At 41.2% G+C, this 23,931-nt stretch overlaps 2 protein-coding genes across 2 annotated transcripts; both read left to right on the top strand.

Moving 5' to 3' along the window:
• Nucleotides 1–1,317: 1,317 nt before the first annotated feature.
• Nucleotides 1,318–2,115, top strand: LOC140746768 (uncharacterized). The gene has a single exon (XM_073078863.1). The coding sequence runs from the start codon at nucleotides 1,318–1,320 to the stop codon at nucleotides 2,113–2,115; it is 798 nt and encodes a 265-aa protein (XP_072934964.1).
• An 18,283-nt stretch (nucleotides 2,116–20,398) lies between these two features.
• On the top strand, nucleotides 20,399–22,912 carry LOC140746767 (uncharacterized). The gene is made up of 2 exons (XM_073078862.1): nucleotides 20,399–21,389; nucleotides 22,878–22,912. The coding sequence occupies exons 1-2, from the start codon at nucleotides 20,399–20,401 to the stop codon at nucleotides 22,910–22,912; spliced, it is 1,026 nt and encodes a 341-aa protein (XP_072934963.1).
• Nucleotides 22,913–23,931: the final 1,019 nt, after the last annotated feature.

The following is a 23,931-nucleotide window of genomic DNA, read 5'->3' as shown; positions in this document are numbered from 1 at the left end:
AATTTAATATATAAGCGCTGCTATAATTCAGGCTTTTTTTTTAACGAAGTTTAAGTTCAGGGCAATTTTAAGTTTTAAATTGGCTTATTTACATTTTATTAAATTACATTCGAATTTAATTAAAATTAGATGTTATAATTAAGACAAATGTTTGTAAGCAGCGAATATGTATGAAAAATGTTTAACAATTACTTATTTAGAAACAATTTCGATTTCATTTAATTTGATATTTTCTGAAGTAATTAAAAGTGGTTTGCACTTTTATCATTAATAAGCTAAAACAACCAGTCTACTCCAAAAATGGGTGGATTTCATCAGTATTACATTATTAAGTTTGTATATACTGGACAGCTTGCAAAGAGATTTCATAATAAATAAAAATAAAAATTATAAATGCCACAGTACTCTCGACAGATAAAACACCCAAATTAATGTACATTGAATAATTTCACAATTAATTAGAACCAATAATGTGGGCTACTCCCACTATACACTTATTCTGTATATTGTAATAATTAATTTACACCACACAAATATAATATATAAATATTACACTACACAAATATAATATAAATAATATATATCATACATCAAATATTTCTCATTACACTTACATTCTTTTCCAAGCACACTCATTACGTTCACTCAATTGTACATTCACGCAAATAAATAATAATTATATATAACACATCAAGTACAAGTAATAAGTATCAGCTGCCGTCCGCCCGGTTTAATGGAAACGAACGTCTTAGCGTGACGTCACGCGTAACGGGATTCTCGACTCCGGCGCATCGTTAGCCGGCCGCCCGTATTCCCCGCGCGGCCCGCGCGCCAGTGTGAATCTGACTTCCGCGCTAACCCCACGCTGCTCGCTTAAACCGCTGACACTTTGTAACGCTTTTCTTGCCTGTTGTTTCGCGATTTATTTTCACTGTTTTCTATACTTTGACTTTCTTCTTGTGCTGTGAACTATCTGCTTATCTTTGTGCTCTTTCTCCTTCTGTAAACGTTTCCTGTGACTATTCTGTGTGCCGTAATAAACCGTGTGCTTTCCGTTCGTAGTGTGGTGTAGATTATTTAGTGCCCTGCATCCTACGCTTACTTCACGCACAGCTAAGTACTTTAGTGTTATATACCTTAGTACATACACGACACACGCCAAATTGGTGACCCCGCTAGAACATTTAAAATGAGCAATAACGCAGATAGCGACATAGTAGTGACTCTGTAAAAACGGTTGGATCTCAACGTGGCGTCACTACCCGACGCGCAAGAAAAATGTGCGTTTCCATTGACCCGGCACGTCAATCAACGGAAATGTGCAAATTTAATTTGAAGGTGCCCGCATTTTCTCCAGACGATCCCGATATTTGGTTTGCATTATTAGAGACGCAATTCGATAATTTTGGGATTACCGAGGATTCTATCAAATTTAATAACGTCGTTAGTAACATCGACATAATCCATGCTAAGGCCGTAAAAGACATTATTGTCAACCCGCCCGAGCACAACCGGTACCTAAAAATTAAGTCTGAGCTGATTAAGCGACTTACCGCCTCGCACGAAAAAAAGGTCTGCCAGCTGTTGACCCACGAGGAGCTGGGTGATAGGAAACCTTCGCAATTCTTGCGCCACCTGCAAGACCTAGCCGGGCCGAATGTTCCTGAAGAGTTCCTGAAGTCCATCTGGAGCAACCGCCTGCCACGCAGTATCCAGACCGTGCTAGCATGCCAAACCTCAGAAAGCCTGGAACAGCTGGCCGAGCTCGCTGACCGTGTGCAGGAGATAGCAGCACCACCGAACGTCGCTGCCACCTCCGCATCTTGCAACGCACCTGGACCCAGCAGCAGCACCTCCAGCGAGATTGCTGAACTCAAGCGGATGGTGGAATGTCTGACCATTAAACTGGACGAGCATACGCGGCAGTCACGCTGCACGGAACGCTCTGGGCCGAGGCGGCGCCGTTCATCGTCGCGAAGTGCATCCCGATCAGCCTCGAGATACCGCATGTACCCGATCTGCTGGTACCACGAGACATTTGGATCCAGAGCGCACAAGTGTCTGAAGCCGTGCGACTACAAGGAGTCGGGAAACGCCACGAGCAATCCTCATTAATGGCGACTGACGATTGCTCCACCACTCCAGGTCGCCTCTTCGTAACTGATCGCGGTACGAAGACCCAATTTCTGGTCGATACTGGTAGCGACCTCTGCGTGTTCCCCCGATCTCAACTTCGAGAGCGCCGAGCACCTACGACCTACCAGCTTACTGCGGCCAACGGGACTTCCATTAAGACGTATGGTTTTGCACACCTTACTCTAGATCTTGGGTTACGCCGTAGTTATCCCTGGCGTTTTGTGGTGGCTGATGTGACCAAGCCTATTATAGGAGTAGATTTTTTGTGTCATTATAATTTAATTGTAGACTGTAAAAGCCAAAAATTAATTGATAACACAACAACTTTGTCTTCTCCAGCTTCACTGGCTTGCAATGCTAGCGACATTTACTCTGTAAAGGTTCTCACTGGCGATTCACGTTACCATCTTTTACTTTCGCGCGAATTCTCCGATATCACGCGACCTGCTGGTACTCATCGCTTGATACCACACACCACCCAGCACCATATCCGCACTACACCTGGTCCACCTGTCTCGTGCACACCCAGACGTTTGGCGCCAGATAAATTAAAAATAGCCCGTGCTGAATTTGAAGACATGTTGGCCAACGGAACTGCTAGACCTTCGGAAAGCCCATGGTCGTCCCCATTACACCTTGCCCTTAAAAAGGACAACGGGTGGCGTCCATGCGGCGATTATAGGAAACTTAATGCCCGCACCATCCCCGACATGTATCCCATCAGGCATATCCACGATTTCGCCCATAACATCGCTGGCTGTCGTGTCTATAGTACAATTGACTTGGTCAAGGCGTACAATCAAATACCTGTGTGTGAGGAAGATATACCGAAGACGGCCATTACGACGCCCTTCGGTATGTTCGAATTCCCATTCATGACATTTGGTTTACGCAATGCGGGACAAACCTTTCAGCGATTTGTGGACGAGATGATGCGCGGGTTGGATTTCGTCTACTGTTATTTAGACGACTTTTTAATTTACAGCAGGGACGAAGTCGAACACGAGGACCATCTTCGTCAAGTTTTCACCAGACTCCGAAATTACGGCATGGTGATTAACGTCGCCAAGTGCGTATTCGGGGCATCCGAAGTAACCTTCCTCGGTTACCGCATTTCGGAGAGTGGTACAAAACCATTGGACGCGAAGGTGCATGCCATTAAGGACTTCCCACCACCTAAGGACATTAGATCTTTGCGACGATTTCTAGGCATGGCGAATTTCTATAGGAGATTCTTGCCTAACGCCGCCCAGATCCAAGCGCCCCTTAACGCATTACTCACCGGAGCAGGTAAGGGATCTACACCCATAACCCTGACTGAGGACGCTCATAGGGCCTTCGTGGAGACCAAAGAAAGCCTCTCCAATGCAGCTTTGCTAGCTCACCCCAGTTGCCAGGCGAAACTAGCGTTGGTCACAGATGCATCTGACACTGCAATCGGTGCTGTTTTGCAGCAATTTCACAACGGGACATGGGAGCCGTTAGCTTTCTTTTCTCGAAAGCTGAGTCCGAGCCAAATAAAGTACTCACCATACGACCGTGAGCTTCTGGCAATCTACGAAGCTATTAAGTACTTTCGGCACATGCTCGAAGCCAGGCACTTCACCGTATATACGGACCACAAGCCGATCAGTTTTGCCTTTCATGAACGAAAGCAAAACTGTTCGCCGAGGCAGTTCCGACACCTCGACTACATCGCCCAGTTCACGACCGACATAAGGCATATTTCCGGCAAAAATAATGTCGTCGCCGACACCTTGTCTCGCGTTGATGAACTGGAAGCACCAGTTTGTTTGACTGACCTTAGCGCAGCCCAAGAAGGTGACCAGGAACTGGCTCAATACCTTGCTGACGACTCAACGCTCCGTCTTAAAAAAATGAATTACCCTGGGTGTCGTACTCCATTGTACTGCGATGTCAGTACATCGACTCCCAGGCCTTTTGTCACCAAGGGATTTCGGAAGCAGGTATTCCAGAGTCTCCACTCCCTGAGCCATCCTGGTGCCTCAGCAACGGTCAAACTGGTGGCTGAAAGGTTTGTGTGGCCTGGGATGCGAAAGGACTGCAGAGAGTGGGCAAGAACGTGCTTATCGTGTCAACGTGTGAAGATGAGTCGACACGTGAGCTCTCCTTTAAGCACTTACGACTTGCCACGTGCCCGCTTCAAGCATGTCCACATCGACCTCATAGGTCCCCTTCCACCATCACACGGATACAGATACTGCCTGACGGCCATAGACCGGTTCACGCGATGGCCAGAGGTAATACCTATCACTGACATTACCGCGGAAACGGTGGCTAAAGCACTCGTCTCCGGCTGGATCTCCAGGTTCGGCGTGCCTACAGTTATTGTCACAGACCGCGGTCGACAATTTGAGTCCGCGCTCTTTCAATATCTGGCAAAAGCCACTGGATTCCAGCATAGACGGACAACTGCTTATCATCCCGCGTGTAATGGACTGGTAGAACGCTTCCACAGGCAGCTTAAAGCTTCCATTACTTGCCACGCTTCTACCAGTTGGTCAGAGATATCTCTGCCTCGGCCTCTGGTACTACTTGGCGTCCGTAGTGCTTTTAAAGAGGACCTACAAACCTCTTCAGCCGAGCGATACGGCGAACCATTAAGACTCCCCGGCGAATTTTTTGATCCTAACACCCCAACTACATCTGACCTGTCAGATTTTACAGCGTGGTTACGATCGTTCGCCGAGGAGTTAAAGCCCGTTCCAGCTTCCCGCCATGCTAAAAACAAAGTGTTTGTTTTTAAAGAGCTTGCCACTGCTGAATACGTCTTCCTCCGTGAAGACGCTTCGCGTGCTCCTCTTCAACCAGCATACACGGGCCCCCACAAGGTGCTGGAAAAAGGTGACAAAGTATTTAAGTTACTTGTCAAAGGCAAATCCGTGACAGTTACGGTTGATCGTTTGAAACCCGCATTCGTACTCACCGACACCGACGAGCAAGATGTCCGATTACCCGTGGATATGCCTGCAGGTCCTAACAACTTACCTACAGATCCCGCGCCGACTCCACTTACCTTGTCTCCTACGATACTCACTCCTTCTCCATATCCTCACGCTGTCACTCCCAAAACTACACGTTCCGGTCGTCAAGTCCGATTTCCGGATTATTATCGCCCCTAACCAGGTCTCTGGGGGGGAGTGATGTGGGCTACTCCCACTATACACTTATTCTGTATATTGTAATAATTAATTTACACCACACAAATATAATATATAAATATTACATTACACAAATATAATATATAAATATTACACTACACAAATATAATATAAATAATATATATCATACATCAAATATTTCTCATTACACTTACATTCTTTTCCAAGCACACTCATTACGTTCACTCAATTGTACATTCACGCAAATAAATAATAATTATATATAACACATCAAGTACAAGTAATAAGTATCAGCTGCCGTCCGCCCGGTTTAATGGAAACGAACGTCTTAGCGTGACGTCACGCGTAACGGGATTCTCGACTCCGGCGCATCGTTAGCCGGCCGCCCGTATTCCCCGCGCGGCCCGCGCGCCAGTGTGAATCTGACTTCCGCGCTAACCCCACGCTGCTCGCTTAAACCGCTGACACTTTGTAACGCTTTTCTTGCCTGTTGTTTCGCGATTTATTTTCACTGTTTTCTATACTTTGACTTTCTTCTTGTGCTGTGAACTATCTGCTTATCTTTGTGCTCTTTCTCCTTCTGTAAACGTTTCCTGTGACTATTCTGTGTGCCGTAATAAACCGTGTGCTTTCCGTTCGTAGTGTGGTGTAGATTATTTAGTGCCCTGCATCCTACGCTTACTTCACGCACAGCTAAGTACTTTAGTGTTATATACCTTAGTACATACACGACACACGCCAAGACGACACACGACAATAATAAATATATTTATTTTAAACCCATAAAAATAGATTGGTTAATATATTATCCTCTATAAGCATAGGAACTTGATCAAATGCAAGTCATCAGTAACTTCTATGGCCATTTCACGCTCATGGTGTGACACTTAATAGGGTTGGTATAATTAATTCGGTTATAACCTTCATAAAAATTTAATAATAACTCACATCAATATACAACTTCTACTTCAATTGCGCAACCAAATTCAACCGAGGTTTTCACTGCAGAGGAATCTTAAATTATTCGAATTTAATGACATTTTACAATAGAGCTGAATCAATGAATAGTAGAGGTTTAACTGCCTAAACGTTTGGCTGCAACATTGTTATCTAAAATTGCAACTTCGAAATTGAATGAATTTATTTAATCTCTAACTACATAAAGAGAAGGCAATTGTGGCAAGTCAGTCGGTTACCAATGCAGTCTGGATCTCAAGACCCATTCTCGTGTTTTCCCATAGACATGTGATTTAAAGCGAGATAACACAGATGATTGACCCCAAATCCAATTCCCTAGCAACGGGCCACTGTCATAAATTTTAACTAAGTCCAGTTAATTCTGGTAAGTTAGTACCAAAATCTACTTCAGTGTTCAAAAATAACAACCAGGAAATTAAATATTAAATGTCTTAGCATATAAAATAGTCATATATATTTAGTTTATATAGCATCAAACACATCATGTGTGGACCCCTTTTTTATAGCCATTCTCACATCAAAGGTATTGTGAAGATAGAAGTATCAGTAAATATTTGACTTCCGAGCTATTTAATACCTGTGCTCCATTCCCGATTGGTTAGGGATACCATCTAAACATATGACAAGAATATGAACTTCACATATCTATACAGCAAATATTTTTGCATGAGAATTAATTAGTAATAAGAGATCTGAGAACAAGTAATAATATCAACCTACAATATTTTTAGAACCTTTGCCCGTCTGTATTTGAAATAGCATAAAGCTTGGTTTAACCAATAATTTTAAGTATCTCTATTTAACATTTAGTCTGACTTCCATCTAAATTAATCTATTTTAACAGAAAAGTTATTACAATTTAACGTCCGAATTACGAAGAATAGGTCTTCGTAACATTGCAAGATATGTCAGGATAGTTACTTTCAATTTACCGTTGTGCTTATAAACATTATACTTGGTGTTGTAGGTATACTTAATTGACATTTTATAATAAATCCACACAAACAGTCGCGGAAACATCTTGTATATACTTAATTCAATCAAAATAATTTGCCACTAATATTGCACAAATTTTAAAATTCTCTTTTTAGCCAGTGTTAAGTAGCTTGTGTCCCACCCAATGGATCATATTCCAAGAAAATTGTTGTTATTCAGGAACCTTAACTTTTATTACCTAATTTTGTTTCCTTGGTAGAAAATTTGTTCGTAAGCTTACATATCTTCTCAAGCGAAACTTCATCATCAGAGTATGAGATGGAACTCAGACTATGTTCTTCTTCACTTTCAATATCTTTACCACACGGCTTGGAGTGGCACCTTTAATGGTACACTTTTGAACATCATTATTCCTCTGAAACATAGGCATTATACTTGGGACATTGTCCGTTCAAATTCTCATTAAGAAATATTTATAAATGCTTTTCTACAAATCTATAGTAAATGTCTAACTCATATGAGAAGGTATTAAATTAAAAGAAAACTTTGGTAAAAATATCCAAATTCATATAAATATAGCCATTTCGTGTGTAAGTAGGTAATAATACCAAAAATATAAGTCATTTTAAGCCAATGGACAAACATAGTCTACTAGCCTCTTTAGTCCGGTGAACAATCATAGTTCAATAGTAAATCTCTATAACTCATTTGAAAAAGTATTAAATTAAAAGAATTCTAAAATATCCAAATTCATATAAATATAGCATTTCGTGTGCAAGTAGGTAATAATATCAAAAATAGTAAATAAGTCATTTTAAGCCAATGGACAAACATAGTCTAATAGCCTCTTTAGTCCGGTGAACAATCATATGTAACTGCAGCTGGGATAGACTTAAATAAAAGTAGTCGTGAAATAATTTAACTATATTCTCGGGCAGAGTTTCCTCTTACAGACCAAATATTAGAATACATCATGTCAATGCAGAGCTTCTACTTAAATATGATTTTATAAATTTGCACTACCTCCTTTATACTTATAATTGAACAAACGTTTATTAACACATATTTCCGGTAAAACATTCCATAAATTGAAAAATGATTAGGCATTTATAAAACAACATAAATTAATTAAATAACAATTTTAAAGACATAAATAATTAATAATATAAAACTAAATATGTAATTTACGCAATAACTAATAAACATGACTATGACGTAAATAATTCTTATACAATAATAATCAAACTGATGTGTAGTGTCCTTAGGCAAGCTACTTGTTGGTTGGTAACATTCGGCCATCCTGCAACGGACGTGTCCCACAGCCCTCGGGTAGCATCCTGCTTCCTGTTCCCTTTAGTGTCTGAAAAAGTAAAAAAAAGAACGAGAGAAAAAGTATTTGTAATGAAATATTTAAAGATTTGATTATTAAGTTGACGGCGAAAATTAATTTAGTCTTATATAGTAGGTCATATACATAATATGATTGAGTTGGTCACACAGACAAGTGCGCTGGTCACATAGACGATTGCGGTGGTCACACAGACGATTGCGGTGGTCACACAGACGATTGCGTTGGTCACACAGACTATTGCGGTGGTCACACAGACTATTGCGGTGGTCACACAGACGATTGCGGTGGTCACTCAGACGATTGCGGTGGTCACACAGACTATTGCGGTGGTCACACAGACTATTGCGTTGGTCACATAGACGATTAAGTCGGTCTCTAAGACAATTGTGTTGGTCACTTAGACAATTTCGTAGATACTAAACAGATATTAACTATTCTATGGCGAATTAAATGATTAAAGGTTTGATTAAGTAGTATTAGACTCATGGCTTTTAAGTAATATGTTGTAGTATTTGAGAACTTAATAAATGTTATAACTTAGTTTTGTTTTTCATTTTTTTGTTTTGTTAATATTACATTTTATTTATTTTTAATGTTAACAATTGACAGTACGGCAAATAATATTTTAATCGAAATTAAATACTTATATATACTGTTCGAATCACTTTAATTTATAAGTACAAATATAATAACTATAATAATCGTAAGTAATATCGCTTAAATATTTCTCGTATACCAAATAATATTAGTGAAAGTGAAAACAATTCGTTAAATTAATTACAAATAAGTGTTATTTACACATAAAGTACTTTTTTTTATAAACTATATATTTTATGTTTAGCTTTCCAGCAAGTCTATGAGATCATCCCTGTCCACCTCTCTGTCACTAGAAGAACTATCTGTATCGTAAACAATTGGTTTGTAAGGCCTTAACACTTCGCCCCGTACAACTGCATTAAATTTTCTGTATCCTTTCATTCCTTTCACACTACAAATAGTATAACGATCTATATTAGTTTCTGCTTTGCATACTTTATAAGGAACCGAATAAGGGCTTTATAATTTTTGCGAAACTTGTGTAGATGTATCTCTGTTATAACTACCTTTCCACAGAACTAAGTCTCCTATCGAATATTTTATACATTTTTTAAGAGATCCGTCAAAACGTTTTTTCATTACGGTCATATTTCGATCGATGTGGAGCTTTGCAGTACTACGTCTGTTATGTAAATCATCTCTCCGTGAAGCAAAGTCTTTATTTTGGTTTAAAGGATAGGCCGGTAAGCGGGAATTTTCATGGCTGAACATAAGTTTGAACGGGGGGAAGGTTGTAGTAGAATTAGGGGTATTATTTATTCCCCATACGACATCAAGAAGTTTTTCATCCCATGTGCTCTCACTTTCGGACATAGTGTTTAAACCATCTATTATGGTACGATTTACGCGCTCTACCTGACCGTTGGACCTCGGGCTAGCTATTGCGTTCAAGATATGTTTAAATTGAGACTCTTCGGAAAAATGCTTAAAATAGCGACTAGTAAAGGCTTTCCCTCTATTTCTTCTATAATCCTAGTGGGATGGCCAAATAATGTTATAATTTCTTTTAAATTTTTAATTGTCTCAACTGAACTACAATTCCTAACAGCTCTAGCAAATACAAATTTTGTGAAAGAGTCTATGACAACTAAAACATATGTATTCCCTTTTCTAGTCTTTACAAAGGGACCTAAGTGATCGACGTGCGGGGTATGCATTGGTACATCGACTTTTCCGATCGGACATAGCTGTCCCTGTTTCCTACCATACTCAGACTTCCCATAAGCACATTGTAAACAAGATTTGATATATTTTCGTATAAAACGCGTCATCCCAGTAAACCAGAATAACTCTTTTATTGTTTTTTCACATCTTTCGAAACCGGGATGTCCTATTTGGTCGTGGTACTTTTGCAAAAGGCTATATTTCGCTAATTTTGGTATAACGAATCGATCACCATATACCGTTTTCCTATAAAGATGATTGTTTTTGACAACATAATTACTAGTTAAATCCGGATTAGTAGTATTTTCAATTAACTGTTTTAGTATTTGTTGAATACTGTCATCTTGTAATTGAAGCGTCACAAGCCAGTCAGTCTCGTCAATCGGGAAGACGGGTTCTACAAGAGGATTCCTACTAAGGGCATCTGCGTGTTTCATTTGTTCGCCCGGTCTAAACTCTATTTGCAAATCGAAATCTTGGATAGTAAGCCACCATCTAGCAATACGAGGAATTGAATCCTTTTTAACCAGAGTAGTACGTAATGCGGCACAATCGGTAATTATTTTTACAGGGATTCCTACTAAATAAATACGAAAACGTTTTAGTGATTCTACGACAGCCAAAGTCTCGAGTTCGTAACTGTGGTAAAACTGCTCTTCTTTAGATGTTACTCTACTAAAATATGCAATAGTTTTATTGTTCCGTCTGGTTGATGCTGCATCAGTATGCCACTTAACCCTAACTTACTCGCGTCAGTGTGTAATTCTGTTACGGCTTTACTATCATATATACCGAGCACTGGTCGTTCAGTTAATCTAAATTTTAAATTTTGAAATGCCTTTTCCTGTTCGTGACCCCACTCCCATGCCACTTCCTTTTTTGTAAGTTTTGTTAATGGAAGCGCAATTTCAGCAAATCCGCGTATAAATTTCCTAAAGTAAGAAGTAAGGCCAATAAATTGTCTTACTTCATGTACATTTCGCGGTCGAGGATACTTCGTAACACAATCTATTTTTGCTTGGCCAGGTCGTATTGTACCTGCTGCGATTTCATGACCTAAATAGTTAACGCTCGTTTTCAGAAAAGCACACTTTTTGAGATAAGTTTTAAGTTAGCCTTATGGAAAAGATTTAGAACACGTTCTAATAACTGCATCCCGGCATTTACAGTTATAGTTGGCAACATTACATCATCAAGATATACAGCCACTTCACTCATGACATCATCTAAGGCAAGTCGTATAAGTCGAGAAAAGATAGCAGGAGCATTAGCCAAACCAAAGGGCATTATAATAAATTCGTACTGTCCGTTGGGAGTAACAAAGGCAGTTTTGTGAGTAGACTTTTCGGAAATTTTCACTTGGTAATAATCTTGGGCTAAGTCAAGAGTTGTAAAATAACGTTTCCCTGCTAATTTTGTAATTTGATCCTCAATATGTGGCAAGGGGTAACGATCCTTAATTGTCAGTGAATTTAGGGCCCTATAATCTGTGCATAGCCTATAATCCCCATCTTTCTTTTTGACTAATATTACTGGACTTGCATATTCAGACATCGATTCACGAACTACGCTTTCATCAAATCTTGTACCTTTTCCGTAACAATCTCATTTTCTTTATGCGACATTCGATATGGCTTAAAATGCACCGGTTTTTCTGTAGATGTTTGAATATGCATTTCCATTAAGTCTGAACACCCTAAATCTTTTGTATCATTAGCAAAAAGGTGCCTATAATTATTTAATAAAGCTAAACGCTTACTACGATCCTCATTGGATAGGTGACCTACATCAATTTCTCCTATGCCCGAGACTACTGGACGAGGTGACCCGACAGACGAATCAACTGTCATAATATTATACGAGTGCGAGTTGCTAGGTGAAACTGTTATTAATTCAGCGCGAGCAATTAATTTATGCGAAGGCAAGTATATTGCTTGCTCACCCAAATTTATAAATTTTATACGCCCTTCGACACAAATAACTCCTCCAGGGATAGCAAAACATAATGAACCTAATTGTACATAAACTGAATTCGTTAGAAAATGCAAATCTTCATTGGAATCTTTATCGACAAATACATCAATAAAAATAATACTTTGAGGCGGTATACTGACTTCACGTTTGAGATAAACATTATACTTCGAATTATAATCTGAATCATTCAATTTGATAGTTGTTAGATTTTTATCTAAAATACTAGATTTCACGAAACTGGCAGAATTAGATGTAGTAACTAGACTTATGCCTTGTTGATTTATCATCGGTGACCCAATAATCAAATCTATATCACAAAGATCATGTTCTGTTATTTCTACGTAGCCACCTAAGAACACATCATCTATACATACTTGTAAATAGTACCTCCCTAATGACCGAACGTGAGTACCCCCAAAGCCTTTCATAACTACGGCAGACGGTGAAATTTTTAGTTTAAGAGTTTTAGCTTTATTTAATGTCAGTATATTTAATTTACTACCCGTATCGATATAAACAATGATATGATCACGTCCTATGTATGCGCGTCGCTTATATATGCTATGAAAGTTGTTATTTAAAGTGATCATAACGGGACTCACCGTGGTTTTTTTTTTTTTTTTTTTTTATGTAACCTAACGATAAGACAGACGGGCTGCCTGATGGAAAGCAGTCACCGTCGCCTATGGACATTTGCAACACCAGAGGAGTCGCCAATGCATCGCCGGCTTTGAAGGAGAGCTCTTTTTACACCCCTCTTGAAGAGCCCCATGTCATAGTCCTGAGGGAATACCTCAGGAGGAAGTTCATTCCACATTTTGCACGTACGCGGCAAAAATGATCGATTAAACCGAACCGTGGAGGACCGCCACGGGTCCAGTTGATGTGGATGGAACTTCATCCTTCGGCGAGTGGTGCGATGAAGGAAAGGCGACGTAGGCACCAGATCAAACAGTTCCTCAGAACACTCACCATTGTAAAGTCGGTAGAATACGCAGAGGGAACCTATGTCCCTCCGAAGGCTTAAGGGTTCTAACCGATCAGAGATCGCTGGGTCATCGACGATTCGCACCGCGCGTTTCTGTACGGAGTCAAGTGGGTTAAGTGGGTAATGTGGTGCCCCTGCCCAGAGATGCGAGCAGTACTCCATGTGGGGCCTCACTTGCGCTTTATAAAGCAGAAGGAGTTGCCCCCCAGTGAAGTACTGCTTGGCTCTGTTCAGGACGCCCAGTTTCTTTGAAGTCAACTTGGCTTTAACTTCCAAATGACTCCGATACTGCACGTCGCACGAGATGCGCGAGATGCGCGAGATGCGAGAGCGGGGTACTTTGGAACTTAGGCGCTATGACGAATGGGGTTTTTTTAGCGGTAAACGCGCAGACTTGTGTCTTCGAGGGGTTGAACTCAACAAGGTTAAGACGACCCCATTCCGAGACCCGCTCCAGAGAGTTCTCGATTTCAGACACAAGTCGGATTCTGCTTTCTTCCACGAATGTCCGAGAGGTGTTCGCACGGCCTGTGTACACAGCATCTCCCGTGCTATCATCTGCATAGCAATGAATGCCACCGGTTTTTAGCAGCATATCATTGATATGCAGAATAAAAAGCGTGGGAGATAATACAGACCCTTGGGGCACGCCAGCGTTGATGAGCTTCGTGTCTGAGCAGCACCCGTCAATTACGACCTTAATATGCCGCTCAGACAGAGAGCTGGCTGTCCATGTGCACAACCTCTCGGGAAAACCGTAAGATGGTAACTTCGCGAGAAGGGCCCTATGCCAGACCCGGTCAAAGGCCTTAGCGATGTCCAGGCTTACGGCCAATGCCTCCCCGTTGCTCTCAACCGCTTGCGCCCAACGGTGAGTGAGGTACACAAGAAGATCACCAGCTGATCGGCCCTTGCGAAAACCATATTGGTGATCGCTGATCAGCCGGTGCTCCTCCAGGTACCTAAGGAGCTGCGTGTTCACAACACGCTCCATAGCTTTTAAGAGCAGGGAGGTTATCGCTATAGGCCTATAGTTGGCCGGGTCGCTGCGGTCACCCTTTTTGGGAATAGGGTGTACTAGGGCAACCTTCCACGAAGACGGTACTTGTCCTGTGGTGTAGGAAAGCGAGAATAGGCGCGTTAAGACGGGAGCCAACTCGGGAGCGCACGTCCTGAGCACCACTGCGGGGATTTCGTCTGGCCCGCTCGACTTCTTGATATCGAGGGACAATAGAGCTCGCCTGACAGCCTTCTGCGTAAAGCGAATATCCGGCATAGAGCTCTCACACCGCGGGATGGTAGGCGGTGTGGACCCTGTATCATCAAGAGTCGAGTTTGAGGCAAAGAGGGTACCAAGAAGATCGGCTTTCCCCTTTGCTGTATGGGCCAGAGAATCATCTGGTTTCCGCAGGGGCGGTAGTGAAGACCGGCAGAAATTACCCTCGACAGCTTTGGCCAGCGACCAGAAGGCTCGACTCCCGGAGGGGTAACCAAGTAGCCGCTCGCCAATTCTGCCGATGTGCTTAGACTTCGCCTTGGCCATATGCTTCTTCGCTGAACGGGAGGCAGCATTAAACGCGGTTCGGAGCTCGGGGGTTTTTGGGTCCTTGCTAGCGTGTGCTGATGCCCAGGTTTGGAAGGCCTCCTGCTTAAGGCTTAGCGCTTTAGCACAAGACCCACCAAACCAGGGCTGACTCCGCCCGCCGACGGACACGACAGAGTTTGGAATGAAACACTCCATACCCTGCCGTATCACGTCGGTTACAGACTCAGCACACGAGCTAGGGTCACCCGAGACGAAACATAGCTGCCTCCACGGGTACGAAGCCAGGAACTCCCGGAATCCGTCCCAGTCTGCTGACTTGTAATGCCAAACTTGTCGTCTCCCGGGGGGACGTGTCTCCACGGGGTACGACAAGGGCACAGTCGAACTTACCAAGCAATGGTCCGAGGATCCAAGGGAAGCCTTGACCATTACTTGGTAGTCCACCGGATGGGTAGTTATCAGTAGGTCCAGCAAAGAGGCAGTATGGGTCTCTACATCAGGCACCCTAGTGAAACCGGGTACGACCTGAGAGAGCCCATATGCCAAGGAGAAGTCATATGCATATCTCCCGGCAAAGTCAGTGGTCCGGGATCCCAGCCAATCAACATGATGAGCGTTGAAATCACCAAGAACCACTAACTCTGCCGAAGGACACTGCTGCAGCATTCTGTCGGTTGCCCACTGGACGTGCTCGAATAATCGAGTTGTCTCCACGTCTCCGCTATAGGACCTATACAGGCACGCGTAGACACGGGTTAGACCTCCGACGTCCGCGCGCAGCCACAACAATGATAGGTCCTTGTCTTCGAGAAAGCTGAGACGGCGATAGCAGACGTCTCCCCGAACATACACACATACCCCGGCACGACGCCTGAAGGCATGTTCTAAATTGTAACCGGGGTATTCCAAATACGATGTATCGTCCGGGGTAGATATCGTCCGGGGTCTCAGTCAAAAAGAGAAAAGCCGGCTTTACCGTCTCAAGGTGGTGGTGGACGGCATTCAGATTGGAATGGACTCCTCTGATATTGCACATATCCACAGTAAATGTGGAAGAGGTCGCCGCTGTGCAACTTTTCTTCTTTTTATTATGCTTTCTCATTGGTTGGTGGTTGGTCAAAAAAGGGCGGGAATTTGAAAAGATTTGCAATGCTCCGTCAACGCCTCACGGGACAAAGTATGAGTCTCGAGACACTGAGCCTACGGAGGTGATGTGGGATGCTGGCGCGGGGGACGGAAGGGCCCCCGGTCCCCCCCGTGCACGACTACCTGGCTCCACTCCGGTCTCTTACTCCGGCAAGGTAGCCGCGCGACGGGATTTTTCGCCGGTTGGCGGGACAGCCTCCCGGGCCAGAGGTTAATAGTGTTGCCCGGGTTCGGGTTCCCAACTAACCGGCCGGCGGCCAGCGGACAACCGTTTCACCGGGTCTCCCTGGCCCCCGCGCCAACACACCACGCCCCCAGGAGCAACGATGCTAAAAGAGACTCAACGGACCCGTAAAGTACGCCGTCGGAAGCACCACAAGGGGATGGGAAGGGAGGGATAAGGGGATGAACTGGCTCCCAGGCACACTACCGAAACACGACGAGTCGTTATTAGCGGTAGACTCCGACCTGAGGGTGGTAGCTAGCCAGGCAGATCCCACGAAGAGATCTCACCACCAAGCGGGACACCTTCGGGAATTACGCCAGGCAGTGTCAGACTCAGCAACCAGTGGGACCGTCGCAGTAGGATGTTAAATGCCCGAGTAGACGCTGCTGCCCATCTACCCGGTAGATGCCCTTAGTCGGCTTCTACGACACCCACGGGCAGGTATTGGGTGGTCTATTCGCCGCCGGAGCCACACGGCACATATCACGGCACGGCACGGTGGATGATTGCTCTTCTCGCCACGTTGATACAGGTGACGCTGCAGACCAGCACGTGGCAGATGTGTGCCTGGTGTGTCGGCAGGCGGCACAATGTAGAAGAGACCGGCAGTCCCTGGCTTCATCTTCCGGCATAAATAACAGCGCTTCACTCCGGATGGCTGTAGCGTTGATGTTGAAGTCCCTCCATCAGTTGCACCCCTTCTCCATGTAGACCTTCGTAACGGCATACTGACTTCTTTCTTGTAGTTTTCGAACGATGACAAGTACCCGTAGTATAGCTGCTCTGGTGTCTGATATTGGTAGGCCTTAGCGTTTGCACGCAGGTCCACAGGAAGGCCTTTGATTATGCAGGAAATCGCTTCTTCACCGCCGATGTTGCACCGTTTGAGGAGGGATACTTTATCGTGGTAATAACGTGTCATAGTTTCCGATTTTTGTTTGTTTCTTGACAGCATGTTTTCGATTTTATCCACGTAGTCAACAGATCTCGGAAACGCAGTTTTCAAAGCATCCTTCCAACCCTCCCAATCGAGGCTGTAGTCTTCTAAATCATCGTACCAGCGTCGTGCAGAGCCACGTAGACGGAGTTGCATCACGAATTTTTTTTCGGTCGCGTCCCATCCATATATGTCACCAAGCTGGTCAATTTTATGTAACCAGCCGCTAACGTTGCTCGCGTTATCTTCAGGCCGGAACTTGGGGACAACTTCGGCGTCAGCGTGAGTCACTCGTCGTCGTTTAGATGGCGGCAGCATTAAATCCTCGGAACAGGGCGTGGAGTCTTCGGTGGAAGAAAAAAAATTTCATTTTCTTCACAATTTTGTGTTTTCTTCCCTCTTTTACCGAGACCAGCGGCAAAAGGTCCCGACATCTTTACTATCCCACTTCTGAGAATGTAACTGCAGCTGGGATAGACTTAAATAAAAGTAGTCGTGAAATAATTTAACTATATTCTCGGGCAGAGTTTCCTCTTACAGACCAAATATTAGAATACATCATGTCAATGCAGAGCTTCTACTTAAATATGATTTTATAAATTTGCACTACCTCCTTTATACTTATAATTGAACAAACGTTTATTAACACATATTTCCGGTAAAACATTCCATAAATTGAAAAATGATTAGGCATTTATAAAACAACATAAATTAATTAAATAACAATTTTAAAGACATAAATAATTAATAATATAAAACTAAATATGTAATTTACGCAATAACTAATAAACATGACTATGACGTAAATAATTCTTATACAATAATAATCAAACTGATGTGTAGTCCTTAGGCAAGCTGCTTGTTGGTTGGTAACAGTATGCTTTAACCACTCCACAAAAAAGCTCACACCTAATGCTTTTTAGTGGTACGCCAATACATTTTTGCTATTTTTTTTTTGTAGTTGGGATTTAAGACACTGTTTTTTTTAGTTGCACGCTAAATCACAGCACGAATAATGGTAGAAGAGAATATTTGTTTATTGGTTTCTATTCGTTTGTTTAGTTAATCTTTCTTTTTATAAGCTCTAGCCATCGTTCGTACTGCGATTTTATACTTTGCTTTTTTGTTGCATTGTTGTAGTTAGATGGGGAGCAAAATGGTATTTACATAACCAATTTGCCAACCTCACCTGCCCGCGCCATTCACATATTCAGCCACATTTTTTTGATTAAGTGTTTCTTTTTTTTTAATTTAAGTTGCATGGTGTGGTTGTATGTACTGCTTGGCGACTATGTCCAATAGCTGGTCATCGTGGTGCTCCCTGCTTTTACTAACGAGGCTCTGGCAATCTGATTAATACTGGGAGAATTGTAAATCAATGGTTCATGTTGAAATTATCCACTTAATTTTACTTACTTATTGTTACGTTTACTCAATCTACTAAAGCAAACGGAACAAAACAATGGATTGAGTAAACGTAACGTAAAATTATGGGATGTTTTAAAAACTCATGGTAAGGATACTGACTGCTAAGAAATCAAAATTTGACTAACTGTGGAAAACCTTGCCTGAGGATTTAAAAATTGACTATAAGTGTCTTAAAAACAATAAAATGAGTATCATTACTAATCATTAATTTAAAATTATTTCAGATCACAATGTCATGAGTGGATATTATGGAATTCTATGATTTAACCAACGCCAGAAAATTAAAAGATACATGATAAATGGTATGTATTTTTCGAATCCTTTTTTAAATAAATTATATTAATTCAATTCATGATGTAAATATTATTATTTAATATTATAACATATGTTTTAATTTATTTTATATTATAAGATTTACTTTATTTTATATATATAAAGGAATATTAATCTTTTTTTATTCTTTTAGTGTACTTTTTGACATATAATGTACGTCTACACTGCAAAACTAAAAGCGAAAAATACAATAAAAAATATATCTGCAATTATCTTAGTGTTTATTATTCTCTTACCGCTGATAAATGTGTACTGGTTGATACATATAGTTTCGTAAATAAAACATCCAGTGATCACCCTTTTATGAAATGAAATGAAACGAAACGAAACGAAACGAAACGAAACGAAACGAAACGAAACGAAACGAAACGAAACGAAACGAAACGAAACGAAACGAAACGAAACGAAACGAAACGAAATGAATGAAATGAAATTTATTTATTGCAAGAATGTAGTACACAAAGATAGTTACAGCAATAGAAGTTCGTACATTCTACCATTACAATGGTGTGCAATCATGTCAAATTGAAATAAACATAGGAAAACATAAAAAATTAAAATTAAAAAAAGTTAAGTCGTATTAAATTACTAGATACATGTCATTTTTATTCTGTACATTGAAAATATTCATTTATGTCATAAAAACAGTGTTGCATAAGCCATTCGGTAATTTTCCTCTTAAAAATGTTTAAGGTCAGATCTTTGTATTTGTCTGGTAATTTGTTATATATTTTTATAGCCATAAGGAAAGCATTTTTTCTATATATTTCCAGTCGTGATTTTGGCATGAATAATCTAAATTTATTTTTGTCTGCATTCCTTCTTACATAATGAGATTGGATTTCAAAATAATGTGGGTGCTGCCTGACAAACAGACAGACCTCCCTAATGTACATGCATGCTAGGGGCAGTATTCGATACTTTTTAAATAAAGGTCTACAAGAATCCATATGCCAAGCACCACAAATGGCTCTTACGCATTTTTTCTGAATGCGAAATGCTTTGATTATGTCTACCGAGTTCCCCCACAATAACAGGCCGTATAATAAAACTGAAGACACATATCCATGGTATGCACTGAGTGCTGCTTTCGTCGATACCATAAGCCGTATTCTTTTTATTGCAAACACAAACCTATTCCCTAATTTCTACTAACCCTAAATTTATCACAGACATATTCAATGTGCCCTCTCCAGTTACAATTTTTGTCGAGTATTATTCCTAGAAATTTGATTTTCTCTACTTCTTCTATTGGAGTATTGTCATGAACTATATTTAGATTAATATGTCTTTTTTTATACGTTTGGAATTGAATAATTTTGGTTTTATTAATGTTTATTTTTAAATTATTATTTTTAAGCCATTTGGATAATTTATCTATTGTTAAATTTATTTCTTCTTCATAGGATTCGGGTTCGGGTGTTGTATGCGCTCGGTGACGGACGCAAACACAGCGCTTCCGAATATTCATATTTCGTATTCGCGATTTGCGCGGCGATCGCCGCTGCACGGAAAATGGCTATGAGATCTGAACAACTCATAGCCAATGAGGTGTTGGCGTTTATACAACACGCCATCGACACCATGGATGAAGTCAGCATCATCCAAATCTGTAAGAGCAACTTTACACGCGAGGAGATCGGCAGTGCCAAGATCCTCCTGTTTGAGTCGCTAGGGATGAGCGACCGGATGCCTTCCCGAAGGAAGGATGAAAAGGGAGAAAAAGGACTCCAGGATATCATCAATCTCCTGAAGGTGACTGATCCTGATGACCTGCCTGCTTTTGTGGCGAAGAACATCCACAAGCTGCCGCCCGTCACGTTCGACCATGTGGATGTAACCAGGCTGTTGAAGGACATCACAGCACTGAAGACAAGCCTGGCGGAAGTAGTATTGAAGCTAGAAGCCTCGCAAGACACCATCAGCGACCTACGGGCTGAAGTTGCTACATTACGTAATACTGTGGCAGTAAGTAGGTCGCCAGAGGTTACTAACATCAACACGCGTCGTGGGGCATGTAACACCTCGTCAGCAAGTTTCGAATCTGCGAAACTTGACACGACCCCGACCGCTGCGCCCGCATGTGGTGACACGTGCGCCACCCGCCCCGCACCTCCCCCCGCCGAGGTGTCGCCGTGCGTCGTCATGTCCACGCCTCAACGTGACTACGCTGCAGCTGCCTCCCGCCAGCTACCCGGGAAGCGGAAGACAACGAGGCCAGAGAGGGAAAGCGGGAACCCCCGCATCGAACCCCCTCGCAGTGCGGTGTCCAACCATGTGGCAGACAAGGATGGCTTTATTAAAGTCGAGCGGAAGAGGAAGAAGCCTCCTTGTCGTAACCAATGTGGCACAGCACCGACAGGAGCGGATCATGTACTGCGTCCTGCTGTTCCCGTAACGCTCGTGTATGTCTCGCGGCTTCACTACAACACGAAGCCGTCTGACGTAGTGGAGTACTTGGCGATCAACACCAATACCCGACTGGTGGTCGAGAAGTTGGAGGCGCGTAACGCAGTGAACTTTAGTTCATTTGTTGTACGCGTCCCAACCGAGCAATTGTCGACCTTCCTGAAGGAGGAGCTGTGGCCGAAGGGAGTTGTGTTCCGGAAATTCCGTGGACGGCAGTCACCAGACCCGCGTCTCACGTCGCCGCAAATACGTGATTTAGTTATAAGTATATATTAATATGTATGTTAGTCTGTAAGGTATATATGATATGGACCTCTGTATTCAATTATACTTTTGTATCTTTGTTTATATTGTCTGAAATAAATGGTTATTATTATTATTATTATTATTATTATTATAGGTATTATTATTTTTGCATTTAATTATGACTGTAGTGTCATCAGCGAACAAAATAGTTTTATGATCTGTTACATTTGTGATGTCATTTATGTAAATGAGAAACAGGAATGGTCCCAAAACACTACCTTGGGGGACTCCAAAGTTATTTGTTAAAAAAATTGATCTGGTTTTGATTTTAGTTTTGTTATTATTTTCAATTTTATTAATTTCAACGCATTGTTCTCTATTGCTTAAATAACTTTTGAGCCAATCGTTACCTTTCCCTCTAATACGGTATTTCTCAAGTTTATATATTAGTAGCTTGTGATCAACAAAATCAAACGCTTTCGTCATGTCTAATAGGACTGCTGTTACCGGCGTGCCATCATCAATAGCTCCAGTGATATATTTTATTAAATCAAAACATGCAAGTGACGTGGTGCTATTTTTCCTAAAGCTTCATTTAAGTTTTCTTGTTCATATATTTCTGCAAAAGTTATTGAAGAAATACAGTTATAGAATTTCTGAACATTAGATTTACTGAAGTCCCTAACATTCTCATACCAGCTAGTTAGTTCGTTTCTCTTATTAATATTTATTGTAAGAGTTTGCCCAGTTTCATGGTCTGAAAGGCCCAAGTAGTGAACCCCAGATTGAACCTGTTTTATATTAGACGCAAACTGATCGAGGTATGTTCCCTGTCTCGTCGGAGATTTTATGTGTAATTTTATATTAAAGTTTTTAAACATGTTAATTAGTTCAAGACAGTGTTTATTAGGTTTCAAAGTATCTAAATTCCAATCCCCACACAGTATAATCTTGTTTGATGCTTTTGAAAATCGTAGTAAGAGTCGTTCGAGTTTGTCACAAAAAACTTGGGGGCTACTAGTAGGTGTTCGATAGATGCAAAGAATAGTTATTTTTTGCGATGTAATTTCTATTCCCGAGCATTCAAAATTAAAATTACTGACTAAATCATCCATGAAAGTAATAGGCTTACAGTGTAGACAATTTTTAGTCAAAATACAGGTGCCTCCTCTTTTCTCACTTCGGGAGTATGACGAAACTAATTTATAACCCGGTATGCTGAAAAGTTGTTCCGTCCCCTTTTTTATAAAAGTCTCAGTTAAGCAAATTATGTCAATTTCATTTTTATTTTGGACAAATTCTGTAAGTGCAAAAATTATTTGTTCGGTTTTGTTTATAGCACCAGCTATATATATTCTGGTGAAATATAGTTAACGCATGACTTTGTTTACGGACGAAAAAATGTTGTATCGCTGTCTTTCGAGCCAAAATCTTCTTTGTTCAGAGTGTTTCGCGATTTACTCATATCTTTAATTTCACAAACACTTCTAGAACTAGACTCAGGTATAGATTTTTTGCTCATGCTCTGAAGCCTGGTTTCTAAGCGTTTTAGGAATTCAATTTCTTCTAGCAATTTAAAGCATAACATTCTCGTAAACTTTTTTGGGTCACTTAAAATAGTCTTTTTACAATACATATCAATTAAATTACATTTTTTATAGTTATTGATTACCATTTTCATATTCTTGTTTAATATATATTCATTAAGATATGGGTTATGTTGAACATTAACAACAAAAACATTTTGATGCTGCAAAAGGTAGAGTGAGTTATTTAGATTAGATAAAAATTTGTATGGATGCTTATCATTTCCACCCATCGCCAATATCACAATGTCTCTGTTGTTAAGTGTTTTTTTCAAGTTTTCACAGGATCTCAATATTTCACTGCTATCTGCCCATGGTTTAATCATTCCAAATATCTCGAAAGTATAGTCATTTGTTTTTATTTTGTTCATTTGAAAATGATAGGCTAATCCTCAAGCATGTTCATCACCTATAATATATATGTGCCGCTTATCTGTATTGGTAGTGCAGACTTCTAAGGAGTTATCAAGAGATATCGAATCTGACACTTGTTTTTCTTCTTTTTGTTGTGATGATGACGGTTTGTGCTGCGGAGGAGTAGTAATTTTACTAGAAACTGTAGGTAGCCCGACTGATGTTAGTTCCTGGCCTTGTTGGCTTAATAAACCACTACTTTGTGTTTGTACCACTACGTGTGTTTAAAGTGTGTTTTTCGAGGGTAGGTGTTAAATCTGTCAACACAACTTTTTTTCGGCCTCATCGTTTTTAATTAAATAAAATAGTATTACTTACAAATTAATGTCCCAAATGTGCCTGTGATACACTACCTACCCACCAGCACTAATTCCATAAAAAAATATATACAAA

Source organism: Epargyreus clarus, unplaced genomic scaffold (assembly GCF_041222505.1).
Source record: "Epargyreus clarus isolate Ecla_fem2 unplaced genomic scaffold, WU_Ecla_fem_2.2 ptg000013l, whole genome shotgun sequence".
Taxonomy (NCBI): Eukaryota; Metazoa; Arthropoda; class Insecta; order Lepidoptera; family Hesperiidae; genus Epargyreus; species Epargyreus clarus.
The sequence above is the reverse complement of the archived record's forward strand: the minus strand, read 5'-3'. Positions and strand labels throughout refer to the sequence as shown.

Bases quoted from the DNA above. Each gene is read 5' to 3' on its own strand.
- LOC140746767 (XM_073078862.1), top strand. From the start codon at position 20,399: ATGGCTATGAGATCTGAACAACTCATAGCCAATGAGGTGTTGGCGTTT. The intron at 21,390-22,877 runs GTAACGCAGTGA...TTTTGTTTATAG, and splicing joins GGTCGAGAAGTTGGAGGCGC to CACCAGCTATATATATTCTG.
- LOC140746768 (XM_073078863.1), top strand. From the start codon at position 1,318: ATGTGCAAATTTAATTTGAAGGTGCCCGCATTTTCTCCAGACGATCCC.